At 42.9% G+C, this 16,639-nt stretch overlaps 1 protein-coding gene and 1 long non-coding RNA gene across 2 annotated transcripts in view; one reads left to right on the forward strand and one right to left on the reverse strand.

Annotated features, from left to right (window-relative positions):
- The window catches only part of RPGRIP1 (RPGR interacting protein 1), a 71,109-nt gene that overhangs the window by 8,920 nt on the left and 45,550 nt on the right, over positions 1-16,639 (forward strand). Inside the window, 5 exon segments of the mRNA NM_001313773.1 lie at positions 6,105-6,237; positions 10,139-10,362; positions 11,301-11,391; positions 12,345-12,458; positions 14,349-14,454. Of these exon segments, the coding sequence (NP_001300702.1) occupies positions 6,105-6,237; positions 10,139-10,362; positions 11,301-11,391; positions 12,345-12,458; positions 14,349-14,454 (668 nt within the window).
- LOC102153068 lies at positions 4,725-6,216 on the reverse strand. The gene is made up of 3 exons (XR_005370356.1): positions 6,087-6,216; positions 5,940-5,985; positions 4,725-5,794 (listed from the first exon to the last, which is right to left on the reverse strand). It is a non-coding gene; the product is annotated as an uncharacterized LOC102153068 (long non-coding RNA).

Below are 16,639 nucleotides of genomic sequence, written 5' to 3' on the forward strand. Positions count from 1 at the left end.
GTGTTTTCAAAGTTCATCCATGTTGTAGCATTTATCAATACTTTCATTCCTTTTATTGCTGAATAATATCTCATTGTATGATCATACCACATTTTGTTCATCTTCATCATTTGGGTTGTTTTCACTTCGGGGCTATGATGAATAATGCTGCTGTGAACATTTATGTATACGTTTTATGTGTGGACATGTTTTCATTTCTCTTAGGTATATACCTAAAAGTGGAAAAGCTAGGTCATATGGTAGCTGTATGTTTGACATTCTGAGGAAATGCCAAACTATTTTTAAAGCAGTTGTGCCCTTTTATGTACCTACCAACAATGTATGAGAGTTCCAATTTTTTCATATCCTCCCTTGTTATTGAAGTGATATCTCATATGGTTTTTAAAAATTTCTTTCTTTCTTTTTTTTTTTTAATTTTGTTTTTTATTCAATCATGAGAGATACAGAGACAGAGAGGCAGCGACACAGGCAGAGGGAGACGCAGGCTCCATGCAGGGACCCCACGTGGAACTCAGTCCCGGGACTCCAGGATCTCGCCCTGGGCCAAAGGCAGCGCTAAACCGCTGAGCCACCCGGGCTGCCCTAAAAATTTCTTTCTTTTGTGGTTTTGATTTGCACTTCCCTAATGAATTATCACACTGAACATCTTTCATGTCTTTATCAGCCACTTGTATAGCTTCTTTGCAGAAAAGTCCCTTTAGATCTTTTCTCCATTTTTATTTTTATTTTTTAAAGATTTTATTTATTTATTCATGAGAAACACAGAGAGAGAGAGAGGCAGAGACACAGGCAGAGGGAGAAGCAGGCTCCATGCAGGGAGCCCGATGCAGGACTCGATCCCTGGTCTCCAGGATCACGCCCTGGGCTGAAGGCGGCGCTAAACCGCTCCTTAATAGTGTTCTCTGAATCACAAAAGTTAATTTTGATGAAGTCCAATTTATCTATTTTTTCTTTTGTCACTTGTGCTTTTAGTTTCATGTCTAACTTCATAGTGTCATGTTTAACACTGCCTAATCCAAGATCACAAAGGTTTCCTTCTGTGTTTTCCTCTAATTACATTTTTTTCATTTAAATTCAATTTGCCAACATATAGTATAACACCCAGTGCTCATCCCCAAGTGCCCCACTCAGTGCCTGTCACCCAGTTACCCCAACCCCTCACCCGCCTCTCCTTCCACAACCCTTTGTTCGTTTCCCAGAGTTAGGAGGCTCTCATGGTCTGTCTCTCTCTCTGATTTTTCCCGCTCATTTCCCCTCCTTTCCCTTATAATCCCTTTCACTATTTCTTATATCCCATGTAAGAGTGAAAAATATGATAATTGTCCTTCTCCAACTGCTTTATTTCACTCAGCATGTTACCCTCCAGTTCCGTCCACATTGCCTTCTGTGTTTTTTTCTAAGAATTTTTTAGTTTTAGCTTTTACGTTTAGGTCTGTGATCCATTTTGAGTTAATTTTTTTTTTTTTTTATGGCGTGAGATAAGGATCCAACTTCATTCTTTTGCATGTGTCTATCTAGTCACCCAGTGACCATTTGTTGAAAAAACTATTCTTTCCCCTTTGAATTTTCTTGGCATGTTTGTTGTAAAGCATTTAACTGTAAATGTAAGGGTCTACTTCTGGACTCTCAGTTTTATTCCATTTATGGAATATGGATATGTTTCCTGTATCAGTACTCTGCTGTCTTGATTATTATTAGTTTTGAAATCAAGATGTACAAATCCTCCTACTTTGTTATTTTTCAAGGTTATTTTAGCTATTCTGGGTTCCTTGCATTTCCAAATAAACTTTAGGATCAGCTTGTCAATGTGTGGGGAAAAAAAAGCCAACTGGAATTTTGATAGGGACTGTGTTGAATCGTACATGAATCGTGGAAATCTTGGCATCTTATCAATATTAAATCTTGAAATCCATAAACATGGGATGTCTTCCTTTTTTTTTTTTTTTTTTTTTTTTTTTAAGATTTTACTTAAGGGCACCTGGGTGGCTCCACTGGTTAAGTGTTTGCCTTCGGCTCAGGTCATGATCTCAGGGTTCTGTGATGGAGCCCCCTGCATGGGACATCAATCAAACCTGCTCAGTGGGATATCTGCTTCTCCCTCTCCCTCCGCCCCTTCCCCTGCTTGTGCACATGCACAGGCTCTCTCTCTTCGTCTCTCAAATAAATAAGTAAAGTTTTACTTCTTAATGTGTTAATAAATAAGTAAAAGTAATGTGTTAATAATGTGTTAAAATTTTACTTATTAATGTGTTAACAAATAAGTAAAGTGTTACTTATTTTTTTGACAGAAAGAGAGTGAGTGAGGTGGTGGGGAGGAGCAGAGGGAGAGGGACAAGCCGACTCTCTGTTGAGCACAGAACCCAATGCAGGGCTTGATCTCATAACCCTGAGATCATAACCTGAGCTAAAATCAAAAGTCAAACACTTAACCATCTAAGCCACTCAGGCACCCCACATTGATTGATTTTCATATGTTAAAACCAGCCTGTATTCCTGGGATAAGTTCCCTTTGGTCATGGTGAAAAGCCTTTTTATGTGCTGTTTGTTTCAGTTTGCTATTATTTTAATGTTAATTTTTTTCAATTTTTTATTTAAATTCTAGTTAACATACAGCGCAATGTTGGTTTCAGGAGTAGAATTGAGGGATCCCTGGGTGGCGCAGCGGTTTGGCGCCTGCCTTTGGCCCAGGGCGCGATCCTGGAGACCCGGGATCGAATCCCACGTCAGGCTCCTGGTGCATGGAGCCTGCTTCTCCCTCTGCCTGTGTCTCTGCCTCTCTCTCTCTCTCTCTCTGTATGTGACTATCATAAATAAATAAAAATTAAAAAAAAAAAGGAGTAGAATTGAGTGATTCATCACTTACATACAACACTCAGTGTTCATCATATCAAGTGCCCTCCCTCCTTAATACCCATCACCCATCTAGCCCATCCCCACCAACCTCCCTCCATCAACCTTCAGTGTATTCTCTATCTACAAGAGTCCTTATGCTTTGTTTTCCTCTCTCTCTTTTTTTCTTTTCTTTTTTTCATAGCACATCTTCTTTATCCATTCACCTACCTTGGGTTGCTTCCATATCTAGACTATTCTAAATAATGCCAAAGTAAACTAGGGGTGCATATATCTTGTCAAATTCATGTTTTGGGGTTTTTCGGGTAAGTACCCTGTAGTTGAATTAATGGATCATATGTTAACTCATTTTTTTTTAATTTTTTTTTATTTATTTATGATAGTCACAGAGAGAGAGAGAGGCGCAGAGACACAGGCAGAGGGAGAAGCAGGATCCATGCACCGGGAGCCCGATGTGGGATTCGATCCCGGGTCTCCAGGATCGCGCCCTGGGCCAAAGGCAGGCGCCAAACCGCTGTGCCACCCAGGGATCCCTGTTAACTCATTTTTAATTTTTTAAGGAACCTCCATACCTTCACGTTTTCCACAGTGGCTACACCAATTTATGTTCCTACCAACAGTGCACGAGCGTTCCTTTTTCTCCACATCTGTGCCAACACTTGATATTTTTTGTCTTTTTGATACTAACCATTCTGACAGATGTGAGGTGATATCTCTTTGTGGTTTTGATTTGCATTTTCCTGATTATTAGTGATGTTGAATATCTCTTCAGATCTTAGTTGTTGTTTTTATTTTATTTTATTTTTTTAAAGATTTTATTTATTTATTCATGAGAGATACAGAGAGAGAGAGAGGCAGAGACACAGGCAGAGGGAGAAGCAGGCTCCATGCAGGGAGCCCGACACAGGACTCAATCCCAGGTCTCCGGGATCATGCCCTGGGCTGAAGGCAGCACTAAACCTCTGAGCCACCCGGGCTGCCCCTGTTATTGTTTTTAATTAAGCTCTATACCACATGTGGAACTTGAACTCAAGACCTCGAAATCAAGAGTGGCATGCTCTGCCGACTGAGCCTGCTAGGGGACCCTATAGTTTCTTGGCTTTGTTTTTTTCTTTAAGTAGGCTCCATGTCCAACATTGGGCTTGAACTCATGACCCTGAGATCAACAGCTGTGTGTTTTACCAACTAAGCCCGCCAGGCGCCCCACTCATATCTTTGTCTTTTTTTTTTTTTTCCTTTTTTCACATCTTAGTTTTAAATATAATTCTCCACTAGAAGGAACCAGGGGTTTGGGCAAAAAACGTACAAGGTGAGTCTAGAAACATCTTATTATATCCAAAAATGTGGAAATTCTCAAAAACTCATAGAGATATTTCTAAAGGATACCAGAACCAGCTGAAAAGGCTCACACTGGCTGAATCTGGAACAATTTGAGTGTCAACATGAATAATGATATTGTTGGATTATTCACCCATTGAATAAAATAGGAATCCATGAGATTGCATACATATAAATAAATATATTAATAAATAAATGTAGTAAAGAGAAATTTTTACCTTATAGTAGAATTCCAAATAATAAATGTAGAAGGAATAATAGAATTAGAATTATACTGTGGTTATGTCCTTATTTTCAGGAGATATACAATAAAGTGTTTAGAGTAATGGAATATCATGTGTACAATTTACTTCCAAGTGATTCCAAGAAATAATAGAGAATATATGTAATATTACATATTGTGAGATATATATATTTGTAAAACAGTTGGACAGATTTTTTTTTAAAGATTCTATTTATTTATTCATGAGACACACACACACACACAGAGGGAGAGAGAGAAAGGCAGAGGGAGAAGCAGGCTCCATGTGGGGAGCCCGACGTGGGACTTGATCTTGGGTCACCAGGACCAGGCCCTGGGCTGAAGGCAGTGCTAAACCACCAAGCCACCCGGGCTGCCCAGACTTTTAAAAAGTTAAACATACACCTATCTTATGACCCAGCTATTCCACTCCTATGTATTTACCCAAGAAAAATTAAAACATGTCCACACAAAGACTTAAACAAAGATTTTCATAGCTGCTGTATTTGTAACAGCCAAAACCTAGAAGCAATTCAAATATCCATCAACAGTAAATGGATAATAAATTATGGTATATCTGTACAGTGAAATGCTACCAGCAATCAAAAGAAACTACTGATATAAGAAACACCGTGGATGAATCTCAAAAGAATTATACTGAGTGAAAGAAATCAAACCACCCCTCTAAACTAAAAAATAAAACAAGTACATAATGGATGTTTTGATCTATATAAAATTCTAGAAAATCAGAACTATAGCAATAGAAAGCCATCATCAGTGGTTGCCTGGGGACTAAAGTGGAATTGGTGTTAGGGTAGGGTGGAAAGCAATGGATCACAAAGGGGCACAAGGAAATTTGGCAACGATGGATATAGTCATTATCTTATGTGATGGTTTCACAGTTATATACAGATGTCAAAATTAACCAAATTTTTACACTTTAAGTATATTCAGTGTATTACATGCCAATTACACTTCAATAAAGCTGTTTTTTTTTAAAATATATGATTTCCAAAGTCTAAACCAGAGAGGTGGTAGTGGTGGCTGCAGTGGTTCTGAGACTGAAGTTCTGAACTCTTTCCTCCAGGAAAGGAGCTATATTTTGAGCGTTGGAATCTTAAGATCTTTCTCATGAGATCAGACCTGACTGTGGGTCAGTGAACACTCGCACACTGAAAAATGTACTCTACTTTCCTCTGCTTAGACCACGCAAATGCTCTATGTCAAGGAGGCAAATTTGGGGACAGTTTCTCCAAACCACGAAAACAAATGAGATGACTTGGTAATCAAGAAAGGTTTCTATCCTTTTCCTTAGTAAGGGTTTGAAGATAGTTGTGGGCACAACTTTGTCTAGGTCCAAATTATCTAGTAAGGAGAAAAAAACAGAAGAGTAAATTAAAAAGAAAAATTAAGTAGATTAATAGCTTTGTTTGATATTTTTATTTTCTATTTTTTTGTTTGATATTTTTAAAAAGAGAATGTACTTTCTAGACAGGATGTTGAGTCATACCTTATGCTGGAGCAGTATGGAATGATATTCCACATCCAGGAATGATCTGAAATGATAAAGAGATCCATTAGCATGCATTTCATATCCTTCCTGAATTTCCTCTCAAACACTCAAATCAAGATAGACTGTAAAATAATCTCTCTGTACCCTTTCCTGGGACTTTAGGTAAGAATATGAAAGCTCAACCACCCTTGAGCAGAATGAGCCGGGAAGAATTGGAGGACAGCTTGTTTCGTCTTCGTGAAGAGCACATGTTGGTGAAGGAGCTTTCTTGGAAGCAACAGGATGAGATCAAAAGGTACCTTGTGTTCTCCTTAAGTCTTTTTTTTTTTTTTTTTAACATTTTATTTAATTATTCACAAGAGATAGAGAGACAGGCAGAGACATAGGCAGAGGGAGAAGCAGGCTCTATGGATCCTGGACTCTGATCACACCCTGAGCCAAAGGCAAACAAAGCTCAACCACTGAGCCACCCAGGCATCCCCTCCTTAATTCTTTAAAAGCTGGAGAACAAAAGGGCAAGTAAGAGAAGGAGGTTTTTATTTGCAAAATAAAACCAAAAATCATATTGGTCATTTACTGTATGTAAGGCATGTTGTAAGTTCTTTATATATGTTAACTAACTTACTGTTATAAATGCAATTAACTTAGTTAATACTAGGAGGGGGGATCCCTGGGTGGCTCAGCAGTTTGGCGCCTGCCTTTGGCCCAGGGCATGGTTCTGGAGTCCCAGGATCGAGTCCCACGTCGGGTTCCCTACATGGAGCCTGCTTCTCTCTCTGCCTCTCTCTCTCTGTCTCTCTGTCTCTCATTAATAAATAAATAAAATCTTTAAAAAAAAATACTAGGAGGGAGGTGTTAGTAAGAGGAAAAGGAAACATAAAGAAGTTAAGTAACTTCTCTAAAGTCAAAGCTAATGGGCAAGTGGCAGTGCTGAAAGCTCTTAACTCTGAAATTATACCATGTACAGTGACCTTACAGTATTGGCTTTCAAAAGTGGATCTCTCAGGTGAGAACCCGGAGAGGAATCTGAGATGGAGTGTGTCTAGATAAACAAATGGGAAGAATGGGAGTTCTGAAAGTTCAGACTTTATCTCTAGGACATATTTTGAAGATATTGGTGTCAATGTCTTTTGGCCAAAGACTAGCAGGAACATACCTGTAGTTGAATAAGTTTGGTTTATTACTCGTTGCAGCTAGAGAAATGCACTCCATGGGGAACTATGGTCATCTCAGTAAGAATGTGTTGGAAAAAATCTATTATAGGATTTGAATTTCAGGGGCAGCCCCGGTGGCACAGCGGTTTGGCGCCGCCTGCAGCCCGGGGCATGATCCTGGAGACCCGGGGTCGAATCCCACATCGGGCTCCCTGCATGGAGCCTGCTTCTCCCTCTGCCTGTGTCTCTGCCTCTCTCTCTGTGTTGCTCATGAATAAATAAATAAAATATTTTTTTAAAAAAAGGATTTGAATTTCATTTGGGTGATTTGTGGGAGGGTCCAAGGAAACGGGAGTTTGCTCCAGATTTGATACCCTTAGAAAGCTGGGACAATCCTGTATTTGGATATCTCAGTAAATTTTTTTAAAGGTTTCGTTTGCTTATTTTTTTATTCACTTTAATTTTTTTAGAGATTTTATTTATTTATTCATGAGAAACACAGAGAGAGAGGCAGAGACATAGGCAGAGGGAGAAGTAAGCTCACCTCGGGGAGCCCAATGCGGAACCTGATTGATCACCAGGACCCCGGGATCACGGCTTGAGCCAAAGGCAGACACTCAACCGCTGAGCCACCCAGGCTCCCAGATTTTGTTTATTTATTTGAGATTGCACGTGCATGCACACAAGGGTTGGGGGAGGGACAGGGGGAGAGGGAGAAGCAGATTCCCTGCTGAGCACAGAGCCAGACACATGGGGGCTTGATCCCAGGACCCCAAGATCATGATCTAAGCTGAAGTCAGACACTTAACCGACTGAGCTGCCCAGGTGCCCTGATACCTCAGTAAATCTTATCCATGGGGAAGGTAGACTAGAATGAGGCTAAGTTAATTGGTTAGAATAGCAGTTACTCATTAACTAGGAAAAGAAACTGTATTTTGTGTGTAGCACAGTGACCTTGTTTTTGTCTGTGTTTAGACAAAGTGATGCGTTGGCCTTGTTCAGTATCACTCCATCATGATTTCAGTGGCCTTGTCTGATGTCGGTGTTCTGTGGGATTATGTTCAACAGGATAATAACATGGTCTAGCTGTGAGCCCCCAGCCCACTTCAAACAACACTGGGAACTAGTCATGTCAGACCAATTCCCCAACATCAAGAGCAACTTTTTGCTTTCTCACTGGTAATCCCCAAGAGTGGTTCAGAGCTTCATTTTGAATCTACGAGATACAGGGGCACCTGGATGGCTCAGTTAGTTAAGCGTCCGACTTTTGACCTTGGCTTGGGTGTTGGTCTCCAGGTTGTGAGTTCAGGCCCTGTATTGGGCTCCACATAGCCTGGAGCCCACTTAAAAAAGAAAAATCTGTAGGATACGGGCTTCCATTGTATGTCAGCACTCTTCAGAGTAGAGATTCTTTTATAATGAGGAGAACTCTAAAATCTGGTTAAAGCAGGAGGTTGCATTGGCCAAAAAATCTTGCTTCTTGGTTGATAACTAAAAAGTACTTGAGAAAAAATAAATAAATAAATAAAAATAAAAATAAAAAGTACTTGAGAGAAAAAAAAGAAGTACTTGAGATTATAGATGTTAAGTAGCTAAATTAGATTCCATACCCCTGACCTCCCCTTGCTTTGGGCAAATTACCTGGCTATGTTTTATGATTTGTTTTCTCTATCTGGATATAATGATATGTAATAATAGCTAACTCGTACAGTCCTCACAATGCACAGCATTGTTTTAAACACTTAACATATGTTAATTGATTTAATCCTCATAACAATCTACTGAAGTAAATGTTATTTATTTATTTATTTATTTTTAAGATTTATTTATTTATTCATTAGAGACACACACTGAGAGAGAGAGGCAGAGACACAGGCAGAGGGAGAAACAGGCTCTTTGCAGGGAGCCTGATGTGGGACTCGATCCTGGATCCTGGGCTCATGACCTGAGCCAAAGGCAGGTGCTCGATTGCTGAGCCACCCAGGCGTCCCAGTAAGTGTTATTTTTATCTTTATTCATAGATCAGGAAACTGAGCACAAAAGGTTAATGATATGCCCAAACCCACATAAACAGTATGTCAGAACTGACAGGTGTGGAGGACCACAGACTCTGATGGTGAAGGTTGAAAGCATGATTTTAGGTCAAGATGACAAATAGTGAGGGGGGTGCCCAACTGGCTCAGTCTATAGAGCATGCAACTCTTGATCTTGGGGTTGTGAGTTCAAGCCCCACCTTGAGTGTAGAGGTTACTTTAAAAAGATGACAGGAAAAAAAAATAAAAAATAAAAATAAATAAATAAAAAGATGACAGGGATGCCTGGGTGGCTCAGTGGTTTAGCGCCTGCCTTGGCTCAGGGCGTGATTCCAGGGTCCCTGGATCAAGTCCCACATTGGGCCCCCCTGCAGGGAACCTGCTTCTCCCTCTGCCTGTGTCTCTGCCTCTCTCTCTCTCTGTGTCTCTCATGAATAAATAAATAAAATATTTAATTCATTCATTCATTCATTCATTCATTTAAAAATAAATAAAAAGATGACAGCGATTGACTATCCTCTATAAGTAAGGCTCGCAGTCTAGTGGGGGCTGTAGAGGAGTACATGTACTTAAAGTTGGGCACATGTATGGGGTGTGCGGACAAATGGGATGGGAGAAGTAAATATTAAACTTTGTGCTTGTATTTAATTATCTCCCCTTTAAAAATTAGTCTTTTTGTTTATGTTGTAACATGACCACAATTTATTGGGACAGAAGTAAATGCATATAATCTAAAAATAAACGTGCAGGTAAACATCTTGAAGAGTGTCCCCCAACAGTCTTTACTAAGACGATTGTGCCATCACTGTGACAGAACGGACACTGCAGTGTCCCTGCCCTCAGAGAGTTAATGGGGGATAGAAAGTCAACTTTTTAAAGTGTGAAGACTAGACCACAGTAGGTAACTGCGTGTCACAGGTCGGTCCACGGCTATGTGCCGCCAAAGCAACTGTAGAATCTGATTCATGAAAGGGGAAGCACTTGCCACCGTCTGTCCCTTTGCTCACAGGGCGAGGACCGCGCTGCTCCGGCTGACGGCTGCGCGCCGGGACCCCAGGGCCCCCGGGGACCCCAGGGACCCCAGCACCCCGGGGGCAGAGGCAGAGAGGCCTGCGAGGCGGCGGCAGGTGCAGCGCCCCGCGGGCCCCCCTGCACCGCCCGGCCGCCTGCCCCGGGCCCGCGGGGTGCACCGTGGGCTGCACTCTGTACGGGGGCCCGACCGAGGCCGGAGGGGTGAGTTCCGACCCCCAGCAGCACCGCCCTGGGGGAGCATCTGCGGCCGGTCCCTCCCGCCTCTACCCCTCCAGTCCCTGGCCCCCCATGCCTCCTGCCTCCTTGACGTCTTTGTCCCGGGTGCTGGTCCAGGGTCCACGTCCCCAGTTCAGTGTCAAGGGCTGCCCAGGAGAGAATCAGACCAAAGAGGAATGTTCCTGGTCACGGTCTGTAGCGTCCCCAGAAAGAGACTAGAATGCACGGTGTTCCCTCCCGGGGAGCACAGTCCTCAGAACAGGGCCCTCTGCAGACACAGGGGGACCCCGCACCCCGTGGCCCCGCCTCTAGGGCCCACTGTCTTTGCTGCTCCGCCAAGGGCACTCCTTTGGAAGCACAGTCAAGGCGAGGCCTCCTCTCAAGAAAAATGCGCGTACACAGAGTGGAAAGTGTGCATGCTGCGCATCCGGGGAGCTGGCGGGTGCCCCAAGCCCACTCCTGAGGTCTAGGCCCAGAGGTCAGGCCGTGCGGACAAGTTGAGCCTCTCTTCCTCAGTATTCCCACTGGCTAGAGTCTCTGGCGGCTGGAAACCCAGCACTGGATTCAATAAAATAAATACGTTTCAGTTCAGTTTGGCTCAGCGTTAGGGAGCACCAGTTACATACCGGCCACCAGATAAAGATGCACTGGAGTCAGAGCCGGGTCCCTTTCTTGTATTCTTCTTCCCGCTTATACCCCCTCACTTGACAGTCCGTAGCCTGCGGCTATAAGCCTGCAGGTGCGCATCTACGCGGGAGGAAAGACTGAGAACCTCTGCTCTGCAATCAGAGACCCTTAGGAGGATTCACACACACCCCCACCCCCCCACCCCCCGCCCCGCGGGTCTCCAGGCTCCCTATTTCTAGCACTTGGTGGTCTGGAGAAATCTGTTGCAGAGTCTACGTCTTCTGCTAAACTTTCAGAGCCCAGGGACCGGCCAAGCTACACAGCCCCTCCTACATTCAGGGACCAGGCAACAAGTGAGAAGACCGGAGGTGAAATACCCAGTGAGCCGTGAGTTATTTTCATTTACCTGTACCATTTGTTACTCTTTCTTTTCTTTTTTTAAAGATTTTATTTATTTATTCATGAGAGACCCAGAGAGAGAGGCAGAGACCCAGGCAGAGGGAGAAGCAGGCCCCAAGCAGTGAGCCTGACGTCGGGCTCGATCCGGGACCCCGGGGTCATGCCCTGGGCTGAAGGCGGAGCCAAACCGCTGAGCCCCCGAGGCTGCCCAATGATGTATTTCCAATTAAAAGTTGAAAGAGTAACAAACGAGGCAGCCCCGGGGGCTCAACGGTTTGGCGCCACCTTCAGCCCAGGGCCTGATCCTGGAGACCGCGGATCGAGTCCCGCGTGGGGCTCCCTGCATGGAGCCTGCTTCTCCCTCTGCCTGGGTCTCTGCCTCTCTCTCTCTCTCTCTGTGTGTGTCTATCATGGATAAATAAATAAAATCTTAAAAAAAAGAAAAAAGGAAATACATCATTTAGGGAACAAGTGAATGGTGCATTTTCAGGTCTTCCCAGCATAATCAGAGAAGATGAAAGCCAGCTTTAGGTCATATTCCAACTTCATTGCTTAAAAATGGGAAATAAACATCTCTCTGTCTTTGAAGGAAAGGCAAAGGCCTTCTCCTCAATTGAGGGTATTACCTCTCTTTCCGTTTCTATTTCACCCCTTTAGGTTGTAATTCATTTATATTTCTTTCTTTTTCTCATTTATATTTATGTTTGGCACTTGAAAACTGTATTTGGTAAGATTATCCATCGCACATACCAAAAATTACCTCCTCTAATTTTCCTTCATATATGCAGGCACTCATTTCTAAGCCCCTATAACAGCAGTTTCCATTTTTTCTTTTTGTATAATGTTCCTACTTCTAACAGTGCAATTTCTTTCAGCAAAGTCATAATTATGCCTAAAATCATTGGTCTGTGTATGCCTAATGCTGTTCATGTTATGACCAGCAATACTCTGCTAGTGGAAGAGCCACCCAAATCTCTGGAGAAAATGTGGTCGAAAGGTGAAGAGTTTGAGCAGAGAAGCTCTTTGGAGTGTGCGCAGAAGGCCGCAGAGCTGCGGTAAGAGCGTGGTGGTCCCCCCCAGACTGTGCGAGCTGAAGAGGTCAGAGCTTCTTATTTGCTTCTTTCCTGTGTCAGAGGAAAGGCGGATGCTCGGGGTTAAAGTCAGCCTGCGAAATAGCCCTGGCTTCCCACCCGGGTTAGGAAATGGATTCAACCTAAGAGAGGGTTTACGTATCTTAGAAGATTTGCCATTTCACGTCACAGAAGGAACACTTTTTCATCCTCATCACCAGATAGGCGTTTTCAGTTGGACAACTTTTTTTTTTAAGTAGACTCTTCTTTTTTAGAGAAGTTTTAGATTCATACTAAAGTTGAGCAGGAAGTACCGAGACTTCCCATATACCACTCACCCCCACCCCAGCCTCCCACTCTAACAACAGCCCATCCCACAGGCATTTTTGTGACAGTGGATGAACCTGCACTGAACATCATTATCACCCAAAGTCCATAGTTTACCTTAGGGCTCACTGTTGGTGCTGCGCATTCGTGGGCTTGGACAAATGTTGAATGGCGTGTATCTCCCACTGTGTATCACACAGAGCGGGTTCAGCCTCCTAAACATCCTCTGTGCTCTGCCCGTTTATCCCTCCCTACCTCCTTACATCTGGCACCACTGATGTTTTTACTGCCTTTATGGTTTTGCCTTGGCCAGAACGTCATATGGTTGGAGCCATACACGATACAGCCTGTTCAGACTGGCTTCTTGCGCTTGGCTCTATGCACTTCCGTTTCCTCCATGTGTTTCCATGGCTTGATAGCTCATTTCCTTTAGCACGGAGTAGTGTTCCATTGTCTGGATGGACCACAGTTTATTTATCAATTCACCTACAAAAGACGTCTTGGTTGCTTCCAGATTTGGGCAATTTTGAATGAAATGGCTGTAAACATCCATGTTCAAACATAGTTTTAAATCTGGAGACTTATTAAAACCACAGAAGCCTGGGGGGAGGTGTGGGGAGGTAGATTAAATGGGTGATGAGTATTAAGGGGGGCACTTGTGATGAGCACTTGGTGTTGTATGTAAGTGATGAATCACTAAATTCTACACGTGAAACCAGTTTTGCTCTGCATGATAACTAACTGAAATTGAAATTAAAATTTGGAGGAAAAAAGTGTTCTATTTCAAAAAAGACAATATTGATTAAGAAACTAAGAAATGACATATGAGGTAATACAATATGGAACATATCCATACATATGGAACACAAAAATCGATAAATAAGTTAATTAAATAAAATCAAAAGCTTGTACATCTTATATAATTTATTTCATATAAACAGATCCTGAAAATTAAAAACAAACAAATGTAGAGAACCTGGGCCCCACCCCACAGATCCCCTGTCAGTTATTTGGGGGTGGAATTCAGGCAGTATAATTATAAAGATTTCTTCTTCTCTAGATGATTCTAATAAGCAGCTAAGACTGGGAACCACTGAGATAGAGCTAATGAACCCAAATTCACCTCAATACCTTTCAAATAATAAAGAAAATACAATATCGTAGGTTGAGAAATCATCTTCCCTTGGATTTCCCTCCATATCCATACCTTTCTGGTTTCTTTAAGGAAACAGGACTCAGACTCAGCTGGACTTTGCAAAGTTTATGGGAAATTGTGAGCACCATAATTTTAAAAATAGCGATTATGTTTTCTCAGAACACAGAGTTTAAGGTGGGAGGTGTCTCTATCGAATGTCAGGCAATGTGAGGAAAAATGGGAGAATGATTATTTATTGGCGTGTAGATTCGCTTCCTACTTCTGGTGTGTTGTGGCTGAGACAGAGATGCAAGAGGCAAGAGGAAGATATTCTTATTGGGTGCGGTGTTGGGGGGAAAGTTGTTTAATTCTGTCCATTCACAGAATGTTTTAGCAGAGTCTTCTTTTTCCAGAGCTTCCATTAAGGATAATATAGAGCTGATTCGGCTTAAGAAGCTCTTACGTGAAAGGAATACTTCATTAGTAGCAACAAAAGCACAGTTAACAGAAGTTCAAGAGGTGAGGCACCAGGGCAGGGCAGTGTGGGATGGTCTGGGACACCCTCAAATCACAGATCCCTGGGGTCCTTGGCTGTTTGAGAAGCCCCGGGCCCAATCAGGCCTCTAGTTCCAACGAGAACTCTCTGTCGCCAATTTGGGGTGGGGGAGAGAGCCAGTTAGTAGTATTTCTCCATTATATACACAGAAGACCACAACGGAGGGAAATTAAATTATTTGTTACACAACTTAAAGGGGATATTCAAATCCATGCCTTGCAATTTGGAGTCTGTTCTTTTTCCAGTACTTCACATTATGTATTATGAAGGCTCAAGCCCTGCCCTTCTAAGTGGAATTAAGTGTGGTTAACCTGGGCCAGAGTTAAGGTCCCAGCCAAGGGTTACAACCAAAATGTAATTAAGTTGGGAAGCCAAGAGCAGTCATAGGAGAAGGGAAGGAGACTATCTTCACTGAGCACTTTGTATGTGCTGCACTCTGGCCCAGTTGCTTACACTCATTATCTCATTTAAGGCTGACGCAACCCTCCATGTAAGTACGTTTAACAGGTGAGGTCACTGACCCTCAAAGAAGCTAAGTAACTTGCTCAAGTCATAAAAAGAGTAAGGGGAAGAGCAGGCTTTGAGTCCACGTTTAACCGGCACCAAGGCCTATGCTCTTTTCTCATTACCACACAAGGGAAACTCCTGTGTGAATGGCGAGAGTAGGGCAACAAGGGTCTAAGTGATTCTTTTACTGAATATTTATTGAATACCAGGAACCGTGTAAAGCACCAGGACTCAAAGATTACAAAGTAAAACAGCTCCTGCCTTCAAATAACTTACCAGAGCAAGAGAACCAGATGTGAACAATCCAGCCATCCACACAGAGGGTATTGACAGGCACACACGAGAGCATAGCTCTCCCAGAGAATGGGATGTGGGGTCCAAAAAGAATTCCTTTTTTTTTTTAAGATTTAATTTTTTTAAAAAAATATTTTATTTATTCATGAGAGACACAGAGAGAGAGGTGAAGAGACACAGGCAGAGGGAGAAGCAGGCTCCATGCAGGGAGCGCGATGTGGGACTTGATCCCAGGTCCCCAGGATCATGCCCTGGGCCGAAGGTGGCGCTAAACTGCTGAGCCACCTGGGCTACCCTAAAGATTTTATTTATCTATTCATTAGTCTCTCTCTCTCTCTCTCTCTCTCTCTCTCACACACACACACACACACACACACACACACACACACAGGCAGAGACACAGGCAGAGGGAGAAGCAAGCTCCAGGCAGGGAGCCCAACTCGGAACTCTACCCTGGGACTCGATCCCGGGACACCAGGGCCGAAGGCGGCACTAAACCGCTGAGCCACCCAGGATGTCCCCAAAAAGGATTCTTTTTTTTTTTTTAAGATTTTTATTTATTTATTCATGAGAGACAGAGAGAGAGAGAGAGAGAGAGAAACCAAAAAAGGATTCTTTTTTTCCCAAAAAGGATTCTTTTTTTTAAACATTTTTAAAAATTTATTTATGATAGTCATATAGAGGGAGAGAGAGAGGCAGAGACATAGGCAGAGGGAGAAGCAGGCTCCATGCACCTGGAGCCTGACGTGGGATTCGATCCCAGGTCTCCAGGATCACGCCCTGGGCCAAAGGCAGGCGCCAAACCGCTGCGCCGCCCAGGGATCCCCCAAAAAGGATTCTTAAAGGAGTATATTCATGAACCAAATATTGGGATTCTGAATGATTAGCAGGTGTTAATGAGTGTGCAGGAGAGGGGAAGGTTTTCCAGAGGAGGAGAGATTGTAGGTCAGGACATGGAGGTGAGAAACATCAGGGAAGCCTACCAGGATTTTAGACTTTATCCCATAGACAATGGAGAGCTGCAGAAAGGTTTTAAGTAAGTTGATAACGTGATCAGTTTTTTCCCCAAAGAGATCGCTTTGTGTTTTTTAATGTTTGAATTTTCTTGAAAGTACATTTTAATAAGGAAATATGCCTTTATTTTTTTTTTAATTTTTATTTATTTATGATAGTCACAGAGAGAGAGAGAGAGGCGCAGAGACACAGGCAGAGGGAGAAGCAGGCTCCGTGCACCGGGAGCCCGACGTGGGACTCGATCCCGGGTCTCCAGGATCACGCCCTGGGCCAAAGGCAGGCGCCAAACCGCTGCGCCACCCAGGGATCCGGAAATATGCCTTTAAAAACTAT

Source organism: Canis lupus, chromosome 15, assembly GCF_011100685.1.
Source record: "Canis lupus familiaris isolate Mischka breed German Shepherd chromosome 15, alternate assembly UU_Cfam_GSD_1.0, whole genome shotgun sequence".
Classification (NCBI taxonomy): Eukaryota; Metazoa; Chordata; class Mammalia; order Carnivora; family Canidae; genus Canis; species Canis lupus.